Genomic DNA, 18408 nt, shown 5'->3' with positions numbered 1-18408 from the left:
GCCCATCAGATGTCCAAATTAAGAGAAAGTTTAAAATTGCTGCTCATGCTGATATTACTTTATTTTAGGGAAAAGTTCTTCAAAAGAACAAAGAGAATCTAGAAAAAAAATGAAGAACAAGTCTTGGGCAAGTAAGTCCTCCTGTTCTCTTGAGATACCTGCCTCTGTTGCTAGCATTCACTCAAATTGCATCATACTGTGCAGAAGAATGCAGACGGCATAGAAATGGATAAGAAAACAAGAAAAATTATCTACCTCATTTCTGCCTTTTTAACACTAGAAGAAAGCACATTTTTGTTTAGTCAAAAAAAATGCAGTGTTATTCTAAATAAGTGAATGATACAGAAAAGCTATCAAGTCATGCCATGCATATTTTAATTGCAGAAGCAGTGTCATTTTAGCCAGGAAGACACTATAAGAACCAACACACTTTTATTGCATAATTCTCCTTAGTGGTTTATGAGCAATCTGACAGTGGGATTTTGTTTTGGTTTGTCCTGAACAGTATGTCCCCGGTACTGCAGTGAGATGGAACCACCCTTTACTTGTCCTTCTCATCTGAGCTTGACAATTCTTTCTAAGACAAATTATTCTAAAGAATGACTCGACTGCCCATAAGCACGCCAGGAGACTACTATCTAGTTAAACAAATGGGAAGTTTGTAAATTTACCTGGAGATGTCTTCATCAGCAGTGAGTTCCTGTTCCATCAGTAAAAACACTTGTACCTGAGGATTAAATGCTACACGTTAGTACCATTTTTTTATGGACTGTGACTCAGGAAAACACTGTGGGGAGGCCTAAGTAATAAACCCTAGAGAAACTGTTTGGAGCTTTATTTCCATTCCTGGGTGATGATATAACTCCTTGAAATATGAGTGGACACTGGCACCCTAAAGCTCTTTTATCCCTTATATATAGCCTGAGTAGTACAAGGTCCATAAGAAACTGCCTCTTTTATGGGCAGGAAAGCCCTCAGAGGCAAATCCCCTCCAATACTTAGAGAGAGAGTAAGGCCAAATGGAAAAGATAATAAAGAATCATATAATGGAGCAGTCAAGATCAGATGTGAATTCCTAGAAGTAACACAGTCCTGTCCACTGAAAGAAGTTCCAAGACTGTGGTGCGAAAGCCAGGGGACAGCACAGGAATCAGAGGGCCACACTAAGTAGAATTGGTTTCCTAATACTTACACTATTGACAGACTCAAAATTAAATGTATCTGTTGCTAAAACAATGCACTTGTTCTTCAAAATACCTCATATAGCTTTTTTCCTTCTATTGCTTAGATCTGTGTTTAAGTGCTAGGTTAGACTTCTATAGATACAAAAAAACCCCAGTGATTCTGATTTGCTGTCTGTGTCAGCCAGTCCCCTGGGAACTCCTTGGCTAACACAAGCTAAACGGAACACAGGACACACCGACCACTCTCCTCCACTCCCACTGCCAAAGCTGAAACCCAAAAGGGTGTGTAAAACAGCCAACAATGGAGACTCCACAGGTAGCAACTCTGAAAACTGATGTTTATCCTGTCTTGTTATGCAGAGTAAAAAACGAGAAAGAAGAAAGCTGAGTCAAGCCTTGTATAAATCCAGTTACAAAATTTCAGCCACAATGTGGCCTGAATAACCATCAATTGCCAATATAACATGGATTCTGACTCCTACTTTATGTGGCTTCTCACCCTCATTGCTGGAGGAAGAAGGCTGAATGACCAGGAGAGTAGAAACAGGGAACACTGAGCAGGGCAGGAGTGGGAATGGTGGAGAAGGTACACATATGTAGGCAGAAACTGAAGTAGAAGTCAGTAGGGAACAATGAGGGTAAACAAAAATTTAATTCAGGAGACATCTGAACAGCTTAAATAGCATAAGCCAACAGGTATTCTACCTGGTTGCAAAAAACAGATATCAGGACTACGAAAGTAAGTTAGCTTTCAATTTGTGTCCACTGTACTTTTACATGCACAATATCTAGAAGAGATATTCTTAAACATGTTGAGGAGGAATGAGGTTGTGTCTCAAATTTGCACTATCCTTCCAAATCACGAACGCTAACTGCAACTCACCAGTTCAGTGATCATGGTCGGCCAAAGTGAGGTAAGGTGCTGCGGAGACATTCTTAAAAGCAATACTCTGAAAAACAGGAACACTTGGGAATGAAGGGTGGGCACCTGTGGCAAACGGAGACTTTCTACCAGCCTTTCTGAAACAAAAAGCCAAGAAGGTTTCCTCAGTTCAGAATAATTCCAACTAACGTTTTCTCCTTTCCCGATTTACTCTCAATTTTCATTTTTTTAAGTATCTGCCATATTACTGTTTCAGTACCTTGCTACAGTTTTATTCTGTCAACATAAAAAGTAACCACTTTCACCAAGCAGTGAACAAAAGCAAGAAACCTCAAAACAGTGCAGTTGCATATTTTGAGTAAAGTTCTCCACACAAATGCATCTGGGAATTTTGCTCACCTTATGCAGAGTTTCACCCATTACAAAAAGAGGAGTTAACAGATTTCAAACAATACAACAGCCTGAACAGCTAGGATATATCATTGTTATTAAACGGCTGCATCTTCAGAGGACATGGAATATTACACAAGGATGATACATTCTTATTTAACAATAACCACCTCCATGCATTCAACATATAAAGAGGCAGATCCATAAAGAATGTTTTCAGTCAAACCAACACAGGCACTTCACAGTTCAGACCAGTAAAACCACCTGAACATAGTAAACACAAATACTGACTTGACTGGGAAAAACAAACGAACAAAAACACGCCCCCCCAAATCCCCACAAAACACAAAAAAAGCCCACAAACACCAAAACACAAAGCTCCAAAGAATAAATCCTGGAACAATCAAAACAAGAATGATGATGAAATTGACTTTCCATACAGAGGAAGAGACAAAAGTGTCCACCTTGGCAGCGCTAAAAGATAATATATCTAGAAGCTGCTGCTGTAACTATTTGCATCATCTTAGAAAAAAAACTAATCAGCTCCCATTCCAAATCACTTAATGTAAAAGGTCACTGGAAGAGATATTTTTCAGTGGACAGATAGATTTTTCAGTAGGACAGATAAAAAGCACAGCAGAACAAACAGCTGAAGAAGTCAAGAATTCAAAACTTCAAGATCAGCCATCCTATTTGTTCCTGGCCAACAGGTTTTTACATCTCAGATGTTCATGTCAAAATGCATGCTACAGGTACCAAAGGACATTGATCAAGGTATAAAATTACAGATCAGTAAAATAATCTGGATAGAAGTTAACTGGTAATCACACAGTCTGTGCACTTTGTTATCATTTAAAATGTTCTAACCAAAATCTGCAGAAACTTTGCATCCTGTCATGGAAACAGTACCACACACTGATTTCCAGGGGAGAAATCTACCTGCAGTTAACCTGTCATACAAATATTCCTCAGTTTACATCAGAGTCCAACTAAATTATACATATTTACTGACCTTGTATGTCTGGAAGGTATTTCTGGTATTGGTCTATCTCACTACTAAAAATTGCGAAAGCCAGTCTCTTCAGGAGCATCGCACGCTGTTCCAGCTCCACCTCTCTGTTCGCAAACAGGTTGAGTGAACTGCTCTGAGCCACAGCCACTCGTGCTGAAAGAGAAAACACAGAGTGAAGAGGTAAACTTCAAGATTTCCCTTCTGTTTCACTTTAAGGCACAAATAACTCTTACTTCCATTGCATTAATGTAGTTTAAAAGCACATGTTAAGAAGATGCATGTTCTTCAATTTGTATTTTTAACCACAGTGGTTTAAAATACATGTTGAAAAAAAACTTTGAGTATATACAATAGTGCCTGGGTTTGGGGGCTTTTGGGAGGGAGTGTAGCCATTTAAAAAAAAAATATTATTAGCAGGTGCAGATGCTCAGAAGTTTGGAACACACAGAATCAATTATTTCTTAAGCAGAGTTAGTGTCAGATCTTAAAAAACAAACAAACACCCCCCAAACACAAAAACCCCTCAAACCATAAAGCAAACAACAAAAAAGCCAACCCCAAACCAACAAAACACACCCCCACCCACTCTGCTTCATCAAATTTGCCATATAGGCAAAATTCACTGTGTGCCAGGATAGTCTAAAATTCCCTCACTTTAAGTTATCTTATTTATGGATCTCCAGAAACAAGTAGTTGAAGAAAACATTAAAAACATTGAATAAATCAGATTGGAATAAATGTTGAACAAACGTTTTCTTCAAGATATTTGTTTTCCCTTTTTTAAAAGTCACTACTACATCAATAAATACTTACTCATCAAATCTCTGAATGTGGTTTTGTCATGTGTCATCAAATTATCCATAATAGCTCTCCAACTAAAAGAGGAAGATTGTACACAAATCAGGAAAGCAAGAAAAGCGCAGGAATTTACAGGAATATTTACAGAGCTTTTTCTGCTCTTTTAATTCAGGCTTCCAATCCAAGCTCTCTGCTGCACAGATACCTTCTACTTGGTGCGATTTGATCTGAAAGTACAGCTATATTTCTCAAACTCCCTTCTCAAAGAAAACAAGGCATACCATTCAGAGGGACTGGGCCAAGTGCAACGTCCTGCACCTGGTTCAGAGCAACCCCAAACATGGACACAGGCTGGGTAGTGAGTGGACCGAGAGCAGCGCTGAGGAGAAGGACTTGGGGTGCTGGTGGATGAAAAACTGAATATGAGCTGGCAATGTGTGATCACAGCCCAGAAAGCTAATTGTATCTTGAGCTGCATGAAAAGAAGGGTGACCAGCAAGTCGAGGGAGGTGATTCTGCCCCTCTGCTCTGGTGAGACCCCACCTGGAGTTCTGTGTCCAGCTCTGGAGCCCTCAGTACAGGAAAGACATAGATCTGATGGAGAGGGTCCAGAGGAGGCCACCAAGATGGTCAGAGGGCTGGAACATCTCTGCTGTGAGGAAAGGCTGAGAGAGTTGGGCTTGTTCGGCCTGGAGAAGAGAAGGCTCCAGGCAGACCTTAGAGCAGCCTTTCAGTACTTAAAAAGGGGACCTACTGGCAAGATAAGAAGGGATTCTTTATCAGGGAGTATAGTGACAGGATGAAGGGTAATGGTTTTAAACTGAAAGAGCATAGATTTATATGAGATACCAGGAATATTTTTTTTACTGTGAGGATGGTGAGGCTGCCCAGAGAAGTTGTGGGTGTCCCATCCCTGGCAGTGTTCAGGGCCAGGTTGGATGTGGCTTTGAACACCCTGGTCTAGTGGAAGGTGTCCCTGCCCATGGCAACAGGGTTAGAACTACATGATCTTTAAGGTGTCTTCCAACCCAAACCACCACCCCAGGATTCTACAAAACATTAACCACTTTTTCCTCATAGAAAAAATACATTAAAAAAAAAAAATGTTGAAATTGAGAAAAAATAAGACTTGTGCACAGAAATATACCTTAGGTAAGTGAGTTTCACATTTCACCTAGTAATCTAAAACACAGATGATCCCTCTTTATTTACCTGAACTGGGATCTGATGGGAAATTTTGGTCCACATTATACATACTCTTGTGCAATGGTATACATGACACTTGTAAGAGCCATCAATATAAGCAGGAACAAGGAAGTCTTACTGGTTAACACACGAAGCATCCATCTGGAAGAAACTGGAATCCATAAAGAGGTCAAATGCTTCCTTTTTCCATGCTCTTCTTGTATACTGATACCCACTAAGACTGCTTAATAACTGGACACAGGCTCGGTAGCTGGATGCATTGTGAGCGCTAAACAAAATAAGAAAGTCAACATTAAACTATTTTGAGTGGCTACTTTCTATAAAGTTTGACAGACATCTAATCCTTATCAGGCCTGTTAAGTGTCACCCAGCAAATTTCAACTGGCTGTAGAGATATACATCAATCCAATAAATTGTAAAAATACCTGTGATTACGGAGGTAGGGAACAACATAGTGCATAATATTTACAAGCAAAGGAATAACCCTCTCTTTTTCATCACTGTAGAAGACCATATCCAAGAGATGAGCCAAAACCTATAAAATGAGAGGAAGGTATGTTATCATGCACCCTCAAATTGCTTTTTATCTACTATTCAGTATTTTTTGGTAAAATGTCTTATGCTGAATGTTCAAGTTGACAACAGAAGTGATAAAATTTCAGGTACTATACAAAATCTAGAGTATAAAGATCCCGTTGTTTCTAAAACAAACTAAGGTAAAAACACAGAAGCATAAGCCCCTGGGCAAAGCACTCTACCACAATAAGCTACAAATAATTTTTTTTAAAAAAAGAAAACAAAAATCCACGATTGACTGCAGTTTATCAGCAGTAAATAACACATGCCACTAACACCACAAAGTTTTCCACTGAAAAAAGTTTCCTATCCTACACATGTGAAAGCACATGCTTTATGCTTCATCCATCTCACTGAATCTTTGAAACTGGGTTACTAGCCAAGTTTTATTACATATATTGTTACATGATAGTGCCCAGAATCCATTTGCATCAGTGTCTCCCATCAAATATCTTTGCTCCCACTTCTAGTCCAAGGCTTTTCACAATGTAGAAGTTCATTGTAAGACAGTATTTATTACATTTGGAGACATTTACCTCCGAAAGTAAGGTCAATGCATGGACACTATAAACAGATGGAGTTATGTTAGAAGTTTCCATTGCTGGAGACAACATATCTAAATGAAGATAACAAAAAAAAGTCCAAAGTTAGCTTTCTTAAGCCATAGCTTACCTTACAAGCATATCTTAATAGCACATATTTTGAAGATAGTGTGTCTGGCAAAGTGTGTATGTAGGATACTAATGTCTGAACAATACTGAAGCATTTTTAATGCATTCAAATACAGTAAATCTGCCCTCTTTGTTCATTTTGGGCTGATAATTTATGTTTCGTTTAAAATAAAGATGAAAATGAAACTACCTTCTACATCTGATTCTAGGTTGTTTCCATCAACCATAATCTTGGGGGAAGGCTTAACCTCTAAGTTTCGTCTTAGCCAAGTGGTCTGTTCCAAGGAAGAACCAGCAATTGCCCCAATGGCATCCACTATCTTGTGTGTTACATCCTGGTAGAAAACAAACAAATAACACACCAAGCATTTTAAGAACTTTGCGCAGAAGGGCTGTATTTGTTTTCCTGACGTTTATAAATAGTATATTTCCTGACTATTATAAATAGTACTAAGTAGAAAATATTAAAGAGTCATTTCTGACTATGGAACTGATAGATCAGATAATTATAGTACATTCAGGCATTTATTGCTCAATATTTTCAAAAGAGACATACAACAAATTTCTTACCTGGAGATCTCTTTGATCTTTCTTATTCTCCAGGCTTGGGTTTTTCATAATGAACTCATTAAGAACACTGAAAAAGGTACGGAAGTAGATGTGGATTTTCTTTTCACAATATACTATTCAGTAGTTTTAAGAGCCATGACAAATCTGAAGAAATTTATGTGCACAATACTTATTTAACTAAACCTTCAGTCATTGCTCCTTATCAATATTCTAGAAAATACCATTTCAAGTTTCTGAAGTTAAGTTTAGAGACAGTTTACTATGGAAGACAACTCCAGAAGTTCAAGAAAATGGTCCTTGAAGTTTTATACAGAGAATCATAGTCAACATTTTATTTCTAACACTCCAAGACCAGCTTTCATGCTGGGAAACAATCCTTTCTAGTGGGCTGCGAATCTACACATACCTAAGGAAATAGTCATTGTAGTTATTTTCTAAGAAAAATCAGAAATGTAAACCTACTGTTTAAAGAGCCCGAATTGCTGAAATAATCAGTAAGGTAAGATCATGGCTTACATCACATTATAAGACAAAATTTGATATATGTAACCATTTATCAGAGAAGAAACTAATTTGATAAAGGCTACAGAAATCAGGTAATAGCTCTACCACTCAAAAATAAGTGCTAGAGACTTGCAAACACTAATACCTCAATATGATTTCACACACTTAAATGTGAGTTTATTTGGAAATTGCAAATATCACAAGCACTTACCCAAGTATGAGGAACTGTCCTGGAGCTGGAAGACCAACCTGGATGGAATCCTTTAACAGAAGCAGGAGTGCTGCCCAGCTGTCTACTAAGCTGGTCACTGGAATCCTAAGAGAGAGAGCAGCGATAGCAACAAAACAACCATCATCTCCCACAGGTGTTCCCCACTTGCTTTCTACCTCTCAGTTCTCCTGTCAGATATCACAAATCAACATTCATACAGATTCTTTGTTTTTTCATTTAATATTAGGTGGCTACATCAACTAACTAAGAAAAGGGGGAAGGCAGAATATCAGCATACTCAAAAGACATGCTTTTCAGTCCAAGGCTGAGTGGCACCACTGAGTTATGGCACAGTATAGATCAGCGTCTCTTGGGCAGGGGGCAGGTTTCCTGCAGGAGTTTTAGGTGCATGAAGAAAGGTGATGCAGAACTAGGGAACTCACAAAATAAATCCCTTTATTTCTTATCACACCTACAGTTCCAAACCATTCTTTCTTCATGATTTATATATACAGGCTTTTTGTCATTCTACAGATTATAAGAACATGTAAAAATCGAATTTTCTATCTGCTTCTTGATGACAGAAATAAAATTTAACTACTTGTCTTACCTTTGAGTATAAGCATAAAAAAACTGCAACATGCAGACTTCCAGTGAAAGATGTTTCTAGGAAAGGATATGAAACCACTGTCATCAGAAAGAAGAAAGTGACTTTCTTTCTGCCCTTACTTGCCCGGGGAAAACTGACAATGCTATAATGCTACTGCAGTGTCTGTAGATATAGCTTCATTAACAAGATACTATGAATGTCCATTTAGACACCTCTCTAGAAAGTTTTAAATTTTTTTTTTTTTAATTCCCTCTTTTCCCTACTTATCTTTCCCACCTGAAGGAAAACCAATTTGATGCTAGCGTGCACACCCGTTTCCCTAATGTGAGCAGCTTATCCTCACAAAACACAATCTTGTGCAGAAACCATAAACAGGATTCTGGAGTTGTTCAGTAAATGGTAATGACTTAAGAAGGTAGGACTTCCTTTCAAAAGTTCATCCATCTGTTACATATTGTGAAAATTTTCACACTGCACTGCTCAACTTTGTGAATGAAGTATCCATATCACCAGTGTTCTAAGCTTCAGTAAGAGGATATTAAATAAATCAATAGCATCTCTACAGTTTTCATACCTTGTCCTTTGCTATTGCTGGAGGCTGCTTCAAAACTTCCTTCACTGTTTGTATAACAGTTTCTGTTCTCATAACACTGATAGAACGAACTAGCTCAACTAGTAGAAGTTGTTCTTCACCTGCTGTAGGAATAACCTAAAAGAATCAAATGCATGTCACAGATTATCATCAGAGACAATCGCCTATGCCAAAATTAAGGCAGTTGGCTCCAGAGGATTAAAATGTTAGTAGCTAATGATTCATCTAGAGACTTAGAATCACTTCTTTTCCTGAAGAATTCAGGAAGATTATCCCATGCTAAAATAACCTGGTAGCTCCCTTACAGTAAAGTTGCTAATTAGAAATATAAATATTCTCCATATTTCATACAATGTATGTTTTCACTGGAATGTCTGAATTTTCTCCTTACTGCTTCTAAATCACTTAAAGCTATTGCCACTATTTGAAGTGACCACTATAGTATAAACATACCTTTGTCCTAGAAGTATTTTTATTTTGCCTCCTTTCATTCCATACAAATGCAATAGCAGCCATGAAGTGAACACCATGATTCATTGAAATTGGACCCAAGAGTTCGAGAATCTGCTGCCTCAGATTCTGAAATGTGGAAGCAGAAGACGCACACCTTTAGATAAGCACCTCAGCATTAAGTTTGAAACAGCTGGCTATAAAGCCATACTTGGACAGTAACTATAACTAACTTTTATATAACTGGAAGGATGCACTCCCAGGGTTCATAAAACTCTATTCTACATCTGACACTTTTCAATCATTTTATTCGAGACAAGGACAAGGGAAGATAAAATATACCTGTTGAATTTGTAAATGACAATGAAGTGGGACACAACTGATAAAAAGGTACAGAACCAAAAATGATCTGACAAACTCAAAAAGCATCTTGAAGGAAGATAAGCTGCAATAAAGGCTTGATCTTTGCATGCAAAGGTAGGGATAAACAACTTCAGTGATTCAGGATGAGAAACTATTTAGATAGCAGTGCTATAGAAAAAAAGTCTTGGGATTATACTGAATCACAAACTCACCACGATGACTTTGCAAGGAAAGGTAAAAGAGCATTCATAAATAGCAACAGCTCATGAAAGACATTAAATATTTCACCTAAAAGAAGATACCACATACCATGCCCAGTTTTGGACACCTTACTTCAAGAAATGTACCATAAACTGTCAGAACTCAAACTATAAAAGAAAGATTAGTGCTACAAAAATATGACCTACAAGAAGGGGTAAAAATAGTTTGCATTTAGTCAGGACAAAACTGTATCAATAGAGGTATAACAGTTATCACGTGTACCAGGTAATTTGGAAGAAGAAAGGAAGATGATGTCTGCCACAAATAGTGATGAACTTGCTTTGTAGCAAGTGAGATAAAGATTAAGCAGTAGGGGTGGAGGGGAAATTCTGAAAGAAATAACACGCTACTCTGAGAGTCTGAAATATTCCAGGTTGAAACTCTTACTAATGTTTTTTCTAAGCATGTTAGAAGTTACTGAGGTGTACTTCAGTCAGGAGAGGTATTTCCTGAGCTGTATTCTTGATCCATTTTCGATTTCTATTTTCTTAAAGAAAAGGTGGGATGTGCAGAAGAGTTAAAGTTTAACCAGAGTACAAAAGTTCATCCTTTTTTCACAGAAGTAGAGTAATATTACAGGCCACCAACAAGTACAGGTAGCACAAATATGACCACGGATACTGTCTGTGCAAAGACATGGAGTCTTTGATAAGTTATTTTTTATTTATTCAATCACAGAATCATCATAAACAGTATCTGATAGTATTCAAATTCAATGAAGAAATCTTATTTTAAAATATTTCAAATTTAAATGACAATTTCCTATTCCATAACATGAAGTGCTTCCAGTAAGAGAGCTAAGCAGCGTTCTCAGTACAGTCTTATTCAACCCCTTCTCAGGTTCTCTTCTTTACAATTATCAGCTCACAATCTGCTATGACTTTTCCCCGTGCACAGTGGCATCACTGTATGGGAATTGAATGAATAAGGAACTAGTTTGCAAGTGCCTGAGTACCACATGTTTTAAGAGGAGAGTTCCCATTTGTTAAAATTTTACATTAATATTTTATTTGTTTTGAGGTATAAAAGGGTGGCTTAAATTTTTTCAGGATGCATTTAATTTTCTTTGTAGAAAGTAAAGAGGTGAAACATTGTTGTCTTGATACAATAAAGTTTAATAGCAGATTTAATATCCATTTATAAAAGCCTTGTTTGTGGGGTGGGTGAGTAGATGAGGACACAGGTATTAAAACTCAATTTACATATAAGGGAATGGAATTTGCTTTAGTTTGACAAAGGTATTAAAGAACAACCTAAATTACATTATCTCTGGTATTCTGACCTTTGTTGATCCAAGATTAATAGTGGTAATGGAAGCGGCAGCAGCAGTTTTTTCCGAAGAATCTGCAAGGTGAAGGATGCTCCACAGCAAAGTCACAGAAGACATGATCATGTGCAAGATAGACAGGATCCCATTGCGTGCTTCAATCAAGTGCTTCTGATCTACATTAACCAAAAGCTAGTGGATTTAAAGGTGAGAAACGAGGAAGAGTATTAAATATCTACATAAACAGCGTAAGTAAAATTGCATAAACTGAGACTTAATAGACATGGAAGCTTTCAACCCTAACTCTTTTTCAAAACAGTTTGTCAATTCTCATAGTATGTACAGATTTTGAGTTTATTAAAAATAATAGTTAAAGAATCTTTCGACTCAGTTGTACAGTATCAAATGTATTCTGAACATGTGAGACCTCATGGCAACAGCAATCAATTCTGTATCATGTACCTTTACCTTTGCAAAACAATTATTTCAGAATTTTAAGTGTAACTAATACTCTACACAAAATTACTTACTTGAACAGATGATAAACACTTTTCAGTTATTTTTAAATAAATGGAAGGAAAAAGGGTATAAGAAAAAAGAAAAAGGCAAAAACAATATTGTGGAGAGAGCAGGGCAAAAAGTTTCTTGCATAATATGGGTCAAATTCTTAACATAGACTATGATCAGAATATCTGAAAATAACGCTTGCTTAAAAAGACAAATTGTGAATATACAGAAGAAGGAAAACGAGAATGTTTTGACATATTGCGAGATGAACACACTCCAGCCAGAAAGTAACAGGATAGACATAGGTCTAGGAAGTTCCAGAAAACAAAGCCAGCTTTAAAGTGTGGCACTTTAGAGGTCTGAAATTTAAGGAACTCCTACTTTAGTTATTTCAGGGGAACAACAAGTATAATTAGTATAAAATTGTTTTTCTGTTTGCGATATGTGTATTATCAATAAAAAAGGACGATACTTTGGGGATTTTTCCTACTCACATCTTCATATCTGCTAATATAATCACAATCCTTAATTTGACATGTACTGCATAGGAACCTCTCAGACACTCAGATCTAAGTTTACCTGATGATACTGCGTAGATGGATCCAGGAGACAGTAATGAATTATTGTTGTGATCCCTTCTAACAAAGTAAGAACCATATCCGGAGGAGTGACTGACGCCATCCAGAGAGGCCTAAAATAAGAGATTCATTTTTTTAAATGGGTTAATCTGCTTGTAAAGTAATTCAACACAATCAAATATGCTTTAAAAGATTATAAACCTCTACATAAACATACCTATTATCTGATAATCCCGTTTCATATTTATACTGCTGAATTAAATTATCCAAGTTCCTGCAGAGCTGCAGCGTCACTGAAACAACCACCCTTTGCAGAACTTTTCCCATGTAAGGCAACGTAGAAGTGATAAGGCCAATCCACTGGGGATGCATTTTACAGGCACAGTGCTGGTGCAAAGCTCGTATCACTGCACACAGAAACATGCCTTGGCAGGTTATCGGCTGGGAATGTAAATACTGAAGAGAAGTCATTGGCTGCTGGGGGCCAATGTGCTCCAAGTCCGTGATGACAAAGTCAAAGCCCGTTTCATTTTCCTCAGGCACAGTCATTACTCTGTGTTCCAGCACAATCAGCCGCTGAAGAACTTTTAAAAGCTGTGACTGCAGGGTGCTACCATTGTCAAATTCATCCTCGGAAAAATTTATAAGGCTGTCTTCAGAGAAACCTTCTTCTACAGCCACTATGTTTTTTCCAGCCATCTTTTCACTGTGCCATTTCTGTGCACTGAAGATAGAAGAGAGCAGACAATGCAGGATCACCTTCTGAACCTTGCACTTGGACAACATGTCCGAGATAAAACTAGGAAAGCCCTTTGCAGAGCTTTCTATCACTTTTGCCAACTCGGCAAAGAGAAGTGTCAGAATTTCTATACTCATCATTTGCATATTGCGGTTTCCTATTAGATCTTGTGAGGTTACTTTAACATGAGTTGGATAGTGGCTCCGCATATAGTATAAACACAAGGAGATAAGAATTTCTATGTACATCGAACTCCGAAAGTTATGGTTGGAATCAACTGGGATGTGACTGTAGAAATCCTTGCCCATAACGGATATTCGATGTCTGGCTAGAAGATTCTGAAGCAATGAAAGCTGTGGGGTGTATGCATTGTTGACACTGGTAGTAGAGATAGCACTTACAAAAGCTGAAGGATTTGTTTTCAGAATGGCTTTAATTGCAGAAAAAGCATAGAGTGTCCTTGAAGAGTCATACAACTGGAGATAAAGCAGCACATGTTGATACAATGGATGGATATTAAAGTTGGGAGATTTTCGCATTCCTGGGGACCCAACATCACTTTCTATTTCTGAAATTTCTCCTTCTCCACAACTGTACCAGTTTTCTAAATCAAGACCATCACTAAAGAAGACATTTGTTTGTTTAAGCTTTTCTGTCTGTGCTTTCTTCTTCTCTTCATCTTTCTTTTTGGCTATTTTCACCTTAGGTTTTGCACCTGGTTGCTTACCAGCCTCTTTAACAATTGTTTCTTTTTCGGACATTTTTTCTGGTAGCTTTCCTTTGAAGCTGAACTGAATACTACTGTGGCTTCGCTTTCTGGAATTTGATTCAGTGGAAGCAAGAGTAAGATCAGACGGGGATTGCTGGCTTTCTGCAATACAGGGTGAAGAGTTATTTCTTGAAATTTCATCTCTTAAGCTCTCAAGTCCAGTCTCAGTTGAAGCTGACAGCAACTGGGAGCTGTCATTACTAAGCAAACTACTCTGGCTACTTTGAATATTTTGATCTTCATTTTTTGTCACCTCTACAGAGTTATCCAAAAGACTGAACTTACACGAAGTATCCTCAGAGTGTAGATTATGTTTAACTGGTTCAGCCTCTTCTCCAAGACCACTTATGACTTTGCATATAAGATCTGAAACCACTTGTTGCACAATTTCGTCAGGTGAGTCTTCTCTCAGAGTCTGAGAGCTATCTTGAGCACTCAGGCTTTCTGTTTCCACTTCATAACTGATGTTGTCTCCAGTAGATGACTGAGAACAACCAGAGTCAGAACTCTGCAGTATTTCAACTTGATGGTCAGGAAGGTCAAAATCAGACACAACCATTGGTATGGTCTCACTGCTGGTACTTAACAGGGAAAGCCTGTCACTCAGAGGGTTGACAGTCAGGCTGAAGTTCTCCATTTCATCCACAGCAAGTTGTTTTTCATTGCCTTCTTTCGGTATAATAAGTTGGCCTTGGCTTACAGGCACATGGGAAAATGCTTAAAGAAAAACACAGAAATTTATACACATAACGTTTTGATCTTCAGGATCAGAATTCAGAACTAAAATTTAGAATTCAAGCTATTATTGAGACTTCAAATTATAAAGGCATGGTAAAAAGTCTTTCCACTTCACAGCAGAAAAAAAAAAATCATGTTAATATACAAACGACACATTCACATAACCAAAGCAAGATTACTTTTAGCAGCAGACCTTATCAAAACAACATAATTCTCCCACAAAACTCTATGCAGTCTTATCTGCTTGTGTTTTCATAAAGAAATATTACTAAAATTACACAACACGTGCAAACACCTTCAAACTTTATCAGTATGTTTTCAGCCAGCCCCACAGCAGTGGTCTTAATTCATAAACGCATTTTACTTCTTGGTTAAACTTCAAGACATGTTCTTAAGTTCTACTGAAGTTCAATAAACAGTCTGCATTAAAATACTCACATATCATCTTAATTTGAGAACAATAAAACTTCAGCAATACTTTGGAGACCCAAAACTGAACCAGAAAAAACACGTACAAAGGCATATATAAGCAGAAGCTATTCCAGCACTTCATGTTGCGAGTTAACCTCGAAAATTTCTACTATTTTTAAAATGTTGCATGCAAATAAAAAATACAGAAATCAAATAGGGAACTTCCTCCACTCATCTTGTGTACATACCATCAGCACAGCTAAACTTCTGCATAAAGTGCTTTTCATTTTCTTCTTCGGGGTGATAGGGAGATTTAGTCCAGTAACATTCAGCCTGTACTCTCTGAACAGAAACTCGCTGAGTTTTTGGATGGAGAAGCAGTAGGAGCAAAGGCTCAAGAACCCTTGCAATATCATGTCTTTGAAGCACCTGATTTAACCAGGCTTGTCCCACTGACCATGTAGAACCATCCAAGCTATTAAGGCTGTCCAGCATGATAAACAAAGATCTAGAACAAAAAGACAAATGAACCTAGCACAAATTCTACACTACTCACAGAATCATCCCAAATTAATTTGCTATATGATAAATTTCAACATATCAGTACATACTCCAGTGTTTTCTCCAAATAAAACAGTATTTTCTTCAAAATCCAAACTTTACAACCTGAAGTTTTACATTTTTGTTTAGCCTAATGAAGAAATGGCCAGGAAGAGTCTGTTAAGATAGCTGCTCTAACAGTACCACTTGTATAGTCAGCTCAAGTATTTGTACAGCTACTGGCATAACAAGCTTTGGTTGCCTACTAAGCGCTAGTGCAGTACAAAAAGATAAAACTTTAAAAGCCAATTCACACAGATATATGGAAAATAGAAGATAACTTATTCAAATATATTTTCTTTAAGAATGGAGAGGAGAAACATACTTGACAATTGATTCAGCACTTCCTACTGTCATTATTTTCTTTTTTTAAATAGTATTAGCCTTTAGAATCCTTTCCAGGCTTGGGGAAAAACAACATATATATTGGACTCCAAATTTTACCAACTGTCTTACATCCTCAGCAGTACACGTTCATAAGGTCTTAGCTGTATGCACAAAACTTATCACCACTTCTGCAGTGAGTGACAGTATCAACCCAAAGAAATACCAATGTTTTTACTCTGCTTCCTACAGCTAAGTATACATTTGTGCTAGCTGAGGAAGACAAGACTAGTTCGGAGTCTGGATCAGTCAGTTTTTTTCAAAAAGGTAGTCTGATACCAGAATACAAACCAGAAATCCTTTGCTGTTGCCATAAGTGATGTCTTATACAAAACAAATAGGTTAAATAAAAGACCTTTCATGTCTTAGTGCTTACTTGCAATTTTGTTCTTACGTTTTCTCAGCTTTACTGTAACTTTCCATTTTCATGTAATTTACTTCTGGGTTGACTTCTCTCTCTACTGCTTTTGTTTTTAACAAATCATAGCAAGAACTCAGATACTATATGCAGTATACACAAATATATTAACCACAGTGATAGTCAGTGAATCATGTGACCATTCCTGTCCCATTCCTTACAGCTAGCAGAAAAATTTACAGCTTATATAATCATCATTGTGAAAACAATTCTGTCTAACACAAATTTATCTTTTGTCCTCCTTCCTTGCTTTCACAGCTGCTCTGCAGTTCTCCAATTCCTAAACACTCTATCTTGCCAGTAAGATGTAGTTTAAATTTTGCAAAATAATTTTTTCAACTGAATCATTGCTTGCAATCACCAACCTGTCAAAGGTACGGCCAAATGAAGAAGACTTGTTAATATGAAGGTCACGGGTGAGATGCCACAGCACTGCAAACTTTGCATGAGCTTCCATTCTTATTTTCTGTGGACCAAATCATAAGTTAAATGTATCAGAATACAACAGCTTCTAGTAAGAAATTGAAAAAAAAAAAAGAGGTATACAGCAGTTTAAAAGATAGAATAAAATTATTAAAATTAACTTTTTTCATTATGCATTCAAATCCTACTTTCTAACATTAAAAACAGGAATAAGCAACAATAGGTATCTGCGAACGATTTAGTAGCATGAAAGGATTCTCCTCCATCGTGATCTTGGGGTTGCCTTAGTTTCAAAGTTTAGTTTAAAAAAGTTTTAAATACCTAATGTGATAGCTTGAACAATACTTATTTTACTCTCACAAGTTGCATAGCTCTGTTTTCAGTGAGTTTATCTATATGTGTCAAGGCACTAGAAAAGATCATGAAGAGAGCAGAAAGAAACATGCAAGCTTTTCATATTGAAAACTCAAGCATACAGAGGCAGAGGAAGAAGAGAAATGTTTAGATATAGTGTCTGCAATGATGGGATTAAACACAGTATCTATGGAAATAAGAAAATTAAAATAAGTTTTCTAGAAAAGGACATAAGAATTTTCCAGCTCAATGAGATGTAGATAAGAGTTCATCACTAACATGCCCAATTTAGCTCTGGAACTTGGAGTTTTATTTGTACAAATAAGACATGATTACTCCACAAAGGGCTTCTAATGACTAGTAATAACATGCAGAATATTTAATGGTGAAAATGGTATTAAAGTAAGAATTTTTATGCCTTTATCTCTTTGCTATGGCTGATCAAGGCAAAGAGTTATTCCAGCAAGGCTGTAAACAACAGTAAATGCCATGCTATGACACAAATACATGGGTACATGGATTAAAACCAGCTTTACCCAAGGGACAAGGAAGCTGCTAAGCAGCTGTAGGGGTGAACAAACAAAACACAGCCATCAGGATGGTTATGCTGAATAGAACATTGAAATTACTTTCAAATACAATCAGGGCTTAAACTAAATTACTAGATGATAAGCAGAGGATGAAGATTTTTACTTGTTTGGTCTTGAAATATATACTTACAGGGAATGAACAGTAGGTATATTTATCTCTAATCAAAATGAGACCAAACTAAAAACTGTTAATACAACTGTGACAATCTGACATACTTCCAGACTTAATTTACAACATACAGCTTAAGAAGCTTTGCAACAGCTAATACAACCAGCATCTGCCACGATAATAAAATTTTTAAGTAAAAACTATAAAAACTGAAAATCACAGGAAGGACACAAGACAGAA

At 37.1% G+C, this 18408-nt stretch overlaps 1 protein-coding gene across 4 annotated transcripts in view; it reads right to left on the bottom strand.

Moving 5' to 3' along the window:
• DOP1A (DOP1 leucine zipper like protein A) overlaps positions 1-18408 on the bottom strand; it is a 64358-nt gene that overhangs the window by 6435 nt on the left and 39515 nt on the right. For 3 of the 4 annotated variants that reach the window (XM_080340982.1, XM_080340981.1, XM_080340983.1), the window contains 18 exons: positions 17058-17158; positions 15539-15798; positions 12851-14858; positions 12635-12746; positions 11564-11740; positions 9661-9786; positions 9190-9324; positions 8616-8671; positions 8006-8110; positions 7291-7357; positions 6911-7055; positions 6586-6665; positions 5899-6008; positions 5592-5741; positions 4283-4344; positions 3470-3622; positions 2068-2204; positions 672-727 (listed from right to left, as the gene is read on the bottom strand). In XM_080340982.1, coding sequence (XP_080197108.1) covers positions 672-727; positions 2068-2204; positions 3470-3622; positions 4283-4344; positions 5592-5741; positions 5899-6008; positions 6586-6665; positions 6911-7055; positions 7291-7357; positions 8006-8110; positions 8616-8671; positions 9190-9324; positions 9661-9786; positions 11564-11740; positions 12635-12746; positions 12851-14858; positions 15539-15798; positions 17058-17158 — 4040 coding nt within the window. Of the gene's footprint in view, positions 1-671; positions 728-2067; positions 2205-3469; positions 3623-4282; positions 4345-5591; positions 5742-5898; positions 6009-6585; positions 6666-6910; positions 7056-7290; positions 7358-8005; positions 8111-8615; positions 8672-9189; positions 9325-9660; positions 9787-11563; positions 11741-12634; positions 12747-12850; positions 14859-15538; positions 15799-17057; positions 17159-18408 lie in introns of those variants that run through there. The other variant, XM_080340984.1, reaches the window with a different exon arrangement.

This window comes from Nesoenas mayeri (genome assembly GCF_963082525.1).
Source record: "Nesoenas mayeri genome assembly, chromosome: 3".
Classification (NCBI taxonomy): domain Eukaryota; kingdom Metazoa; phylum Chordata; class Aves; order Columbiformes; family Columbidae; genus Nesoenas; species Nesoenas mayeri.
Note: the sequence above shows the minus strand (reverse complement) of the source record. Positions and strands in the feature narration are given on the sequence as shown.